Source organism: Drosophila kikkawai, chromosome 2L (assembly GCF_030179895.1).
Source record: "Drosophila kikkawai strain 14028-0561.14 chromosome 2L, DkikHiC1v2, whole genome shotgun sequence".
NCBI classification, from domain to species: Eukaryota; Metazoa; Arthropoda; class Insecta; order Diptera; family Drosophilidae; genus Drosophila; species Drosophila kikkawai.
The window spans coordinates 31767027-31780004 of NC_091728.1; the positions used below are offsets into that span (position 1 = coordinate 31767027).

Sequence of the window (12978 nt, forward strand, 5' to 3'; positions counted from 1 at the left end):
TTCGAAGCAAACGCGGAAATACGTATATACTAGCCATATCCGATCCCTTCAGTAAATATCTGATTGTAAAGGCAGTTAAAAGTACAAAAACACTTCCAGTGCTGAACATTTTAAATGAAGTCTCCAGCTACTTCGGTCTGCCGAAGATAATAATATCCGATCGTGGAACTGCTTTTACCTTGTAACAATTTGAGGAATACTGTAGGCACAACCAGATTCAACACATCAAAAACGCTGTGCGAACATCTCGTGCAAATGGACAAGTCGAACGCGCAAACCAAACCATTCTTAATTACGTACGCACAGTGAACGACCACCCGAAGGATTGGGATCTTACTTTACACAATCTTCAATGGAGTGTAAACTCTCAAAAGGACGAAACATCAGGATTCAGCCCGATTGATTTGGTGTTTAACTTTAATCCTATTGATGCAGTCCAGAACCATCTCACTGTAGCTATACATATCGATTTGGAATTATACGAGAAGGAATATGTCATCGACAACAGAAACCAAGAGCTCGTCAATATTGCAAGCGAGCGAGCAAAATGGAAACAACGCTTTGATACTTAACACGCTATCCCTTCTATCTACTCCACAGGTAATCTTGTAGTCGTTGAAAATGAACCAGCTGCTACAGGCGAGTCGCGAAAGCTCGAACCACGCTATCGAGGACCATATATCGTCGTCAAGGTCCTTGGAAATTACCGTTATGCAATCAAAGACGTCCCAGGTATTCAGATTACAGGATGTAAATACTGTTCTGTCTATTCCTCCGATAAAATCAAGCCGTGGTGCTCCAACGTCCCTGAGCTGGATGTTCCCGGCGATGACGAGGATCGAATCGAGGACGATCCGAATGCAGGATTGGCCGAGCTGTCACGATCCAGTTCCGATGGAGAACCAGGAGACAGCAACGGTCTGGCAACTACGAATGAAGTTGGCGAATAATTGGAGAACGAGAACGACACAAGCAACGTCCGCTCCGCGAGAACGACATATCGCAACGTAAAAATCAAATAACGTACATATATCTGTATCGATTCATATTCTATAATCGAGTTGTTCATCATTAAAATACAATTAATACCACGAGTTAGTGTCTTTATTCACCGTAAGCCGTGCTATCTATTCGCCTTATTCCTGACATATCAACCGCGACTCACACATTTCCCTACACAACGACAAGGTATTGGAATGTGTGTGACAGTTATATTAAATTTTTCGTGACTAAAAATATTTGTTATTTCTGTGCCACTTAATATTTTAGGGTTTAATATGTTGGCTTTAGATAAAGTGATGGTTTCAAGTAAATTTTGTAGATCCATTTTAATTAATATTAGTCTGTATTTTTGAGCTAATATTTCTTCATTGGACCCGATTTCAGTAAGTAATTTTGAAAGTTTGACAGCTTCTTGAAATATTTGTGAGTTAATTCGGTTTTGTTTGTTGCTATTTATGATCAATTCGTTAATTTTAGTTTCTATTGTGACAATACTTCTTTTAATTTTATGGGGTGTCATTTGAGATAACATAGTGTTAGCCAAATTTATTTCAGAGGTTATTTCAAAATGAAATGTATTATTATCTTCTTCGAATTTTGTGAATTCTGTGTCTAATATATTTTGATAAAAAGATAGAATGGTTACGAGAAATATTTCCCCGTAATTGTCGTAAAGTAGTAGGTTTTCACCATCCTCAAGGAAGAAAAAAATCCTCGTTCGAGTTCACAATGTCGGATCGACAAGTTGTTATCAGAAAAAGAATGACAGACAGGGAATGCATTCTAAAAAATGATATAATAAAAACAAAAAAAAAAACCCTTATATTAGAATTTATGTATAATCCTATTTCTATTATTAAAACTAACCTTATTTCCTAAATATTCTTGGACCACCTGTTTCTTGTACCGTGGCTCAAGTTGGCTCAAGTTGTGGGCTGTTTTAAGTATCTCTGGAATGTCTGTGTGTTTTATTCTATTAAATAGAATTTCGTATGGTTTCTGTTTGGCCTGGCAAAAATCCTCCATCTGAACCCTTCCCGAGGGTGCCGGCTGGGCAATGGGCACTATATTAGCCCGGACACGGGTAATGCATTGCTGCTTGCCCCGTCCGCGATAATACAGTGTCTAGCAAAGGCCACGGTTCAACTCCTTCTGCCCTAAAAAGCCTAAGGAAGTGAACCGTTAGCCATGGGTGGAGGTGCCTGACGGAAGGCATAAAACGCAAGTGGGCGGTACCCCCATAAAAGATACCATTCTGGAAGGCGTGACCGCTACCACCGGCGGGCACGGGGGGAGCAATCCTCTCTGCGTGTCGCCAGCTTTTACACCTCTGATGTGAAGGGAGCAGGTCATGTCAGTTGCAACGAAAAAACTACGCAGTAGTGCAATAGTCGATACAGACTCGGACCTTGAGAGCGTGCAGCTTCTCCACACACCTAAACCAGGCACCAGCTCCCAGCGCAGGGACGGGCCAAAGCGGTCAAGCGAGGGAATGAAGACCAAGGCGCTGTACAAGGCTGCCCTCCGCATCCAGGATCGGCTCCAGGAAAAAGCCGCCCTATCCCCAGAGGAGAAGGCAAAGCTTACCTGGGCTGAAAAGAAAATCGCTGAGGGGAGGCTTCACTTCGCCAAACTCCCCCACGTGAGATCAACTGGCGGATTCGCCAACAAGGTGGAGGAGACGCTTGCCAGCAAAAGGCAACGCTCAACAGAAAGCGCCTCTATGGACGCACCGGGGAGCAAGCGGCAACGCGGGCCTAAGGCCCTCCCCAAATGGCGAAAAAGCCCAAAGTAGTTATTTAATGCGGATTTGAGCACAGCTACGCATGACTGCACACGGGGTGGGGGGTCATTAGTCACGCATGACTGCGCACGAGGGGGTGCAGGTGTCCTAATTAGCATAAAAAATCAATTAATTATTAGGGGGAAGGGGTTTAGGGTAAGATCCTCCCCCTCATTATTTTATGCATGCATGATCATGTGCAGTTTTGTGTGTTGTTAAGCGTGAGAAACTGATTGGGAGGGGTTAAAGGGATAAGGTGTGTGTGTTCAAGCATGGGAATTTGTGGGATTTTGTGAAGGAGGGAGGGATGAGACATAAGGAATTTGTGAGAATATGTGAAGGAGGGGCATAATGCGTAGGAATTTATTAGGGTTAGTTATTGTGCGTATCCGGCTTGTGTTAATGTGATTCAATTAGGATAGCAGGTGTGTAAGTCACCCCAGTTATTTAACTTGTCTAAACGTGTAATACCTTGTAACGGTTTTGTTTCTGTTGTCATGCGTGAGAATTTGTGAGATCGTGTGGTGGTAGATGGAGTGAGTTCTCATGCTTGTGCCATGAAATTTCTAGGTATGAACAGCGAGGGTTGTTGTGAGGTTGTTGTGAGACTTGCTTACCTGTTGATCTATGAATTTGTAAGATCGTGTGGCTTGTGCCTGAACGGTTTGTACCTGGCCGACTCGTGTGGTGGTGGTGGATGGAAAATGTTCTCATGCTTGTGTGTAGCTTGTGCCAAGAAATTTCTAGGTATGAACAGCGAGGGTTGTTGTGAGACCTGTTGATCTATGAATTTGTAAGATCGTGTGTGTGGCTTGTGTCTACCCAGGCCTGCTTGTGTGTTTTAATTGGTGGAAAGTAGATTCAATTAACTTGGCTAAACATGCAATGATATATTTTGTTGTATAATTTGAAGGTGTCACCCACCCTACCCTTTTAAATAGAGAAAAAAATACATGTGAAATAAAAGTCAGAGTTTATTTTCATCAAAATTTAGTTTTTATTAAGTCTTTTAAATAAATTAATATATCGTTCCATTAATTTTAAGGCATCTTGTTCTCTCTTCTCAACATGCATGCATCTACAGGTGTCAGGTCCAACTTTGCAATCGTCATAGGCCCAGGCGCAGTATGATAGGTGTTCCCCATACTTGGAACGAACTACCGGAGTGGCTTCCACGTCTTTGAAATATGTTTGAAATGTCTTCAATTTCGTAACGTGTTCCTTAAAGATTTCGTTTCCATACTCTTTTAAAAATTCTTCAATTTTCTCCGAGATCATTTTGAGTTTGTGTTCTCCTCCGATGAAAATAGTTTGAGTGTTTATTTTAAACTGAAGGTACATCTAAATGCCACATTACATTTATACACCTTTTATGAAAACAAAAATGTGAAACCTGTTGCTATACCATACCCACCCTTGAAAAATAAAATTGTATTCAAAGAAGGGGGAGAGATGTTCAGTTTTCTTTTTTCTTTATTTTTTTTAATTTCGTTATATGATGAAATTAGTTGTTTAACTCTATGTTGCTGATTTACATAATGAAAGCATGCACAGGTTTCTACATTATCATCATTATCATACCCATCCTTGAAAATACAATTGTATTAAAAGAAGGGGGGGGGGGGGGAGATGTTCAGTTTTCTTTTTTCTTTATTTTTTTAATTTCGTTATATGATGAAATTAGTTGTTTAACTCTATGTTGCTGATTTACATAATGAAAGCATGCACAGGTTTCTATATTATCATAAGAAAATGTACATAAATTAATATGTTCTCCATATGTTGTTTTTTTAAACTCCTTTACTCCAGCGTTCATGAACATGTTCCTTGACTCCAACAGTAATTGTAAATCCTCTTTGGTAATCACATTTCGAAAATCATTGATAAATAAATTAATGTTATTTATCAAAGAGGAAGAATTAATATTACGAATGCTATTAGATTTATTCATTTCGTAAACTTCTTCTTCTCTCAACTCTCAAACTGTGAATGAAGAAATCTAGTTACTAGAATTTTCGGGTGCATAAAAATGTAAAATTTTGTAGGCATTATTGAGTGCAAGGACACCCTCCTGCAGATGTAGTGAGCAAAATGGAAACTGGTTTCCATCTATTGTTTTTAAAGCAGGACATCCGATTTCTTCAACATTCATTAAATCTCGTGTTTTTAGAAATTTTTTGAGGAAAAGTCTTTTTTCATGACCTTTACAAATAATTTCCTTATTCCTTATTATTTCTCTTAGATACGTTTGTGCTTCTTTGAAAAAGCTTATGCCATCGTTCCAATAAATTTTATGATGTTGTTTTGTTAACCAAGCAACTGTTTTTCTCGTTTTTTTATCCAATTCAGTGAAATCATATGGAGAGTGTATTATAAAATGTGAATTTAGTTTTGAATCTTTTTTAAACACCACTCCAATTTCTTTTAGAATAAATTTATTGTTATTCCCAATAAATCCTTGAATATCAATTGCAGCAGTATCTCCCCTCATGGTTGATTATTAAACAATTCGCTGAACTAGACCATTCAACGGGTTATATTCAACTAAACGATCATGTATCAGTACGCAATATACTTGAACAGTTTCACTAGGCGGTTGACTAAGTTCAGTCGAAATCCTAACATCAATCGGTCCTGATTTTACCGTCTCATTTTGATACGATAAATCTATCACGAAAATAGGAGCTTTAGTTTTGTATTCCACAGGCGGTAACAGTGGGGTTTCATTTCGATTTTATTTGCAAGACGTTGATGCACTATGTACAGTACATATCAAGTGGAACTTGCGACACCAAGCACGTGCTTGTTCTGTTAGCAATTAGTAAACGCGAAGGACTTAAAAAAAAGGATGCGGGGAGACTACTACTGGCGTACTGCCGGATTGGTTGCTTGCATGCGTAAGTAGGTTAGAATTGAAGTTTTTAGTTTTGGGAGGCTATCAACGTTAGATATTATTGTGTACAAATCGTTATAATTTGCACAGAGGACTCTAAAGGGTTCATGCAGTTCAAAGGATGTTCTACAGTGGGGCAAAACTAATGGTAATGGTGTTTCTTATTGGTACGTGAAAATTTAGCCGACCGAGCAAGTCAGTACTTTCCACGTCACCACGGATTAAGTTGTATAAAAATGTAATACCTAGCATGGTTCTACGAGTGGATAAGGAGGGTAAATTAATTAGTAAGAGTCTGCTAGAATAAGACGGTAACCTCTGGTTTGCATCCCAGTTTAAACCGCGTAAAGCGAAGAGTAAGAAGTTCTTTTGAACCGATTCTATGCTTTTACTATGGACGCCATACTGAGGGCTCCAAACGCAGGATCCATATTCTAAGATAGGGCGAACAAGTGAAGTATATAACGTTTTTGTAACGTAGGGGTCATTGAATTCCTTCGACCACCGTTTAATGAAACCAAGCACACCCCTGGCTTTATTCACCATGCACGAAATACGATCGATAAAGTCAAGTTTAGGATCCAGACGGACTCCTAAATCATCAACTATATTAATTTTTTCCAAAGAGCAGCCGTTTAGCGTATAAGTTGCAGGCTTAGGAGTGACACGGGAGAATGTTATTAGCTTGCACTTAGAGCCGTTTAAGTTTAATAAGTTCACGCAGCACCATGTTTGAAAATTGTTAAGATCTGTCTGTAAGTCTGATTGGCAAGTAGCATCGTTATATTGCACACAAAGCTTTACGTCATCAGCATACATAAGTACTCTGGAGTTGGTCAAAACTTCGGGCAGATCGTTGATAAATAACGTAAACAGTAGGGGACCCAAATGACCCCAAATGATCTTCGCCTAATAAAACCATGTTGACATGGAGAAATAATTGACCTACACAGGTGCTGCAGATGAGGAGTAATAACATTTTCGAACAGTTTAGGGATGGCCGACAACTTAGAGATACCTCTGTAATTGTTGGCATCCAATTTGCTACCTTTTTTGTGGAGAGGAATAACGAATGATTCCTTCCAAATAAGGGGAAAGTGGGAGGTTTCTAAGGATAAGGTAAACAATTTGAGAAGTGGATTGCACAGGGCTTCGGCACAATTCCTAAGCACACAGCCTGGTATTCCGTCGGGACCTGGTAAAAAAACTGGCTTAACACGATGAAGATCCCTAAGAAGAGAGCTTTCGTTAATGGTAGGACTGAAGATTTGGTTCGATTTGGGGATGATGTAAGGATAAGCCTGATTTGGGTCTATTGAGTTGGAGTAAGTGGTTTCAAAAAACTGAGCAAAGAGATCGGCTATTGCCTGATCATTATCTGCTGTTGAATTACCAAAAGAGAGCGAGGACGGACGAGTAATGGATTTACGCTTGGATTTAACAAAATTATAAAACTGTTTTGGGTCCTCAGAAAACTGGGACCTGCAACGAGTCAAATAATTATTGTAGCACTGCGCGTTATACACAGTAAAAGTGGATCGAGCTGATAAATAACTAGATAGGACAATCGGAGAACCGGTACGTTGATATTTAGCATATAGATTTGATTTCCTATTTTTGAGGCGGGTCAACTCTTTGGTAAACCAAGGGGGCTTGTTTGATGTAGACGGACAGTATAACGGAACACAGTCAATAAACAAGAAAGGAAGCTAACTTCGGCACGCCGAAGTTTGTATACCCTTGCAGATTGGTTTTGATGTTTATATTATAGATTTAAATGCTGAAAACACACACAAAACAGAGTTTCATTACATTTTACCTATACTTATTATGTTTACAGTTTGACAGTTACAGTTTTACATTCCCAGCTTTATATTTTCTCTACATTTACCGATCGTTTATATGGCAGCTATATGATATAGTTGTCCGATTTTCATAAAATTTTTACCAAAATTCTGAAATAATAAAAAAAGCTTATATCTAAAAGTAGTCAAGAATATGTTGAAAAACAACGAAGTTATAATTTTTTTCCTATTCATTTGCCGATCGTTCCTATGGCAGCTATAAGATATAGTCGTCTGATTTTCATAAAATTTTTACCAAAATTCTGAAATAATATAAAATGGCTATGTCTCAAAAATGATGCAAAAATATTGAAAAACAGCCAAGTTATAATTTTTTTTCTAAAAATTTATCGAACATTTGTATGGGAGCTATATGATATAGTCGTCCGATCCGGCCCGTTCCGACATATATAGCAGTGAGAGTATATGGAAGACTATATGCAAAGTTTCATTCAGATAGCTTTAAAACTGAGGGACTAGTTTGCGTAGAGACGGACAGACGGACGGACGGACAGACGGACGGACAGACGGACAGACGGACGGACAGACGGACATGGCTAGATCGACTCGGCTGTTGATGCTGATCAAGAATATATATACTTTATAGGGTCGGAAACGTCTCCTTCACTGCGTTGCAAACTTCTGACTGAAATTATAATACCATGCAAGGGTATAAAAATGAATTCATAACACGATAAAAAATACTCACGGCTTCCGCCATGTCACTGCATGTGTATAGATCGGACCAGTTGTAATTAATTATGAAATTATTCAGCCGTACGAAATCCGTCTTGCTAAAGCAGAAGACTTCTTGGGCTGGACTGTCAGACTTATTCCGTGAAACAGTCCCCAAGTCCATAGTCACATCGAAAGTGGGATGATAGGGATCTTCGGGTTGCGTCAGGGGCGCCACCCTAGCTAAACTAACTCTTTCCGGATCTGAGACAAAACAAAGATCAAGCAAGCGCTCTAAGGAATTTCGAACATGATTGACTTGGGACAGCGAAATATCAAACAAGCCAGCAATAAAATCATGATGTGTTGTCGTAAGAAGTGTGTTAGTGGAATTATCTAGGGACCAAATAGCCCCTGGGATGTTAAAATCATAATTTTTTCTCTATCGACTTTTACTTTGCCTTGGATAAAAGCTATGACATCTTCCGATGTCTGATCAGGGGAAAGCCGCGAAACAAATAACTGTTTTGTTGGTGGAATTGCCATAAGGGGTTTTGGCACGGCAGACTGAGCCACCATACCACTTTCGGCCGGTAGTCCGGGCCTGCTACCCTGGCAGGGACTGGGATTAGGGCTCTGAGAGGGCTGAGACAACAGTTGGGACCCCCCAGTGGAAAAAACGGAACTGGGCAACACCGGGGGCACGGTCGCACCCGCGACGCATTCGGGTACCGAATCTTTTTTAGCGCTCGATCTCTTGGAATTTGTCCCGGGGTCGGGGGCAGAGTCGAGGGAGGCTGCTGTGCAGTGCCTATCACTGGTGACTGGGATCCGCCAATATGCTGCCCACCAGTTGCGGTTTTTTTGCGCCTAGGAGACTCATTTAACAGCTTGAGGCTATTAAATTGAGTATCCAGCGCCAAGAGCATATCTTGAGTTTTGCGAAAACTCAATAATAGCTCTTTAAAACCACCCCTGGTTTGCCGCATAAAAGACATCATTTCCCTTTCCACCTCGCGGCAGGCCTCGCAGCAGTAATGTACGCCGATATTTTTGGCCACGTCATCTACTGTCCGTGCAACAACGCCAATGCACTTGGCATGTACTATGTTGTCACACAGCCAACAGGTGATGGTGAGTTCACTGTAAGTAATATTTTTCTTACAATTTTTTGCGAAGCAGACCATATTATGGGACATTATAAGGACTTACCACTGTACTTCCACTATTTAAGAGAGGGCGCAAGGGATTAAGTGCAGCGGCACTTGATGAGCGGGGGGGCAAAGAGCAGGAGAGCGAGAGATAAGCACTGAGTAGAACCGTTTATAGTTGTCGCGGCAACGCAAACAACAACAAACGCTAAAGGCACAAAAGGGAATGCAAAAAGAGCAAAATGCAAAGCAACCGCAGCAGCCCAAACTAAAATGCAATTTAAATTGAATTAAATAGCACAAAATAAACAAGTAGCATGCACACGCGAAGTGAACTGGAATTATTTGAAACACCAAATATTAAATGTTAGTAAACCCCGGAGGTTTTTAGGCAAATTCTACACAAATCGGGAGCGCAAGAAAAAAACACGTCCGTTCACTTTGAAGGAAGAATTTGAATTGTAGTAGCTAGATTGAAATTTGGAATACATTTCATATAGGTGAGCGAATCGATCCTTTTCAAAGTCTATATTTAAATCGTCGTACGGGTATGTTTCAGAGTTTAGGTAAATCTTTAAATTTCTCAAATTATTTGTAACAAATTGATGATTATCTTTAAATACGATCAATGCAAATCGAGGACGTTCACGGTTAGCAGCCAGTTTAACATTCCAAACATGATGTGTTCCATTACTCAGTTTCGGATTAATGTACGTATCCCAACTACGGAAAGCAATTGGAAGATTTGCCCCACTTTTTATAATATCATACATTTTGATTTATGATGAATCACTTGGTGTCACATGAGGAATTTTCCTTATAATATTAGTTATATCAACTTGAAACTTTTGATTTGATACATTATCTTCAAATACATCATTCATGTTTTTAGTTATTAATAGCACCAGCTCATGTTTACAATTTAATATGACTTTTTTGAAATCTTCACAAAATCCCATTAGATTTTTAAGGGGCACAGAAAAGTTGAAGTGGTGGGAAATGTTAAAGTTGACTCCTCCACTCCATCCAGAATTGTAAAGTCTCTTGCTCTCAAGATGACTTAAAGAGACAAAGTTTTTTAATGTGGAAGTAACGCCAACAAATCTTGTTCTATCTATCTCAACACCATTATTTAATTCAATGGGTGGGAAATAAGTTATGTTCGTAATGGGTTCATTACCATTTAAGGTAAGGGTGAATGATCTACTCATTTTGAAATCTGATAATAAACTGTGAAAATAGAGCTTACACATGTAAACTTATATTCTCAAATAATTATGTATTCATTAAAACCTTTTCTATATCGCCCATTATCCATATCATTATCTTTACTTATCATTAAGAAACCATATTTATCTTCCCAACATTTTCGACAAACTTTCATGAATAAATCATAAGTCATATCACCATGTATATGATCGCGAAATATGTTTCGTAAATTAAGATCATCTTGTTTAAACACTATAATCACGTTAGCATTATCGCGTACAAGGTGCTTTGGGATATGTGTAAATGTTTGAGATAAATAAAAGGGGTGGTATGGGTGTACCAATCCAAGGCAAAGTCAACAGGGCAACTGTTGATGAATATTCCTTGGCTCTAATGGTACACCAAGTCGACTCGTAGGTGAATATCGGTTTGATAGACACCACCTTCTCCTGGGAGAAGGTCCTCCGCGTGGTACCTCCTGGAAACGTACTGCGGTACGGCCAATGCGAGCGGCACCTCCAGTGAATCCCTCACCTAATAATCCTTTGCCTCCCAATCCCTACCGAGACATGGGCAAGTCTTAAAACTACCTCCCCTCAAGTCAGGCGTGTAAAGCGACCCGTGCCCACTAACTATTAGGTTCGCAGCTGAGGGGTTGAACCAGCTGTGTTCCAACGGAGCCTTCCCAGGGCCGGGCAACCCTGGGTCGGAACGAGCCTTGCCGTGGCTTAGGGGCGAAGCCACGGTCGACCTTCCTTCAATGCCCCGAACCCCTCGGGCCCGCCGCGCTCGCCCTGTCGAGCAACGCGGGCGTTTATGAATATGAGTACAACTAATAAATCCGCTTCGGACCTCGTGGGGGAGGTAAAACCCCACCACAAATCGACGGAAAGCGAATTGGACGAGGAGGAGCTACTACGCTCAGACGACGAGACGCTAGCTCCGTCCAATACAGAGGGAGGTGTGAAGACAAGCACACCTCAAACGATACAACCAAAGCACACTAAAGCGGCGGCAAGCCAAGCCAAAACAACGAAAGGCGCAGGCAAGCAAGGCCCATTTCATCCTCGCCAAAATAGCGAGGAATGAAAACGAGGGCAAAGCCGACCCGCGCGACGCTGCAGACAAAGCCAGATTTCTAGCAGTGATCGAGGAATACGAGCGCTACGAGAAGGAGCACCCAGAGACGTCTTTGCCTCCTCAAGCAAAGCGCAACCGCTCACAAGAGGTGAGCGAGAGCGCTCCAAAGAGAGCCAAGGACGCTAAGGGAGCACCGAGGCCGACCACGTTCGTCAAACCGGCGAAAAAGTTCAGCGAGGTGGCCAGAGACAGCCTCGCAATGGCACTTATAGACGAGCTCAACGACGATGGGCGCCTGCTGATGGAGAAATGGGAGGAGGTCGAGACCCAGTTGGCGGAGATGGTAACCGACAAATTACTGTCCGAGCCAACGGGCCAGTCACCCTCCTTTGACTCCTCAGACATGGTTAGGGGGCACCGGGTAATCAGGTGCGACGACGAGTTTTCGCGGGACTTCCTGGCGGATTGCGTTGCCAGTCTAAGCAAGGCATGGAAGGGGATTAGTATAAAGCTAGTCCCCGCCAAGGACATCCCAAGGAGACCCAGAGCTCGCATCTGGTTGCCCAAGGGGCTGTCTAGCCATGAAAGGGTGCTCAAGACTCTGCGAGCAATGAATAAGGGAGTCGACATGGAGGACTGGGCCATTCTCAGAGCTGAGCGAGAAATGAAGGACAGCCAGCCATATCTGTTCTTAATTAACCAGCGCTGCCTAGAACAGCTGAAGGCAGCAGACAACAAGGTCCGGTACGGCATCAGGAAAGCCAAGGTGAAGGTCTTCCTGGACGAACCGGACGACATCCTGGAAGATGAAGTCGAGGACGCCAATAAGCTGCTGGACGATTTGGCGATCGACGACAGCACCCCCAACACCACCCCGATCTAATGCCGACAGTCGTACAGATAAACCTGAAGCGCAGCTCCCACGCTTCAGCTAATCTGGGGGTCCTTCTCCGGGAGAAGGACATCGACATCGGCCTTATACAAGAGCCATGGACAAGGGACGGACAAATCTCTGGCATGGCCATAAAGGGATACACAACATTGTACACAAACTCGACAGGTAGGCCGAGGGCGGGTATAATCATTAAAAGCAACCTTAATGCTCTTCTCTACCCCAATCTCAGCAACTTAGATCTAGCAGTGGCAAGATTCAAGGCGGCGGATGGGACAGCCATACTAATAGCCTCCAGTTACATGGCCCACGACGAACCTGCACCACCTGAAGCGGTTAATAGGGTGATGCAGTGGGCCGAGGAGACTAAGACGACGCTCATCCTCGGGTGCGATGCCAACGCAAGGCACACACTGTGGGGAAGTAAGGAGACAAACGAAAGGGGTGAG

General features: G+C 41.8%; 1 protein-coding gene across 1 annotated transcript; it reads left to right on the forward strand.

Annotated features, from left to right (window-relative positions):
• Positions 1-11379: 11379 nt before the first annotated feature.
• LOC121503233 (uncharacterized) lies at positions 11380-12520 on the forward strand. The gene is made up of 2 exons (XM_041777463.1): positions 11380-11518; positions 11637-12520. The coding sequence occupies exons 1-2, from the start codon at positions 11380-11382 to the stop codon at positions 12518-12520; spliced, it is 1023 nt and encodes a 340-aa protein (XP_041633397.1).
• Positions 12521-12978: the final 458 nt, after the last annotated feature.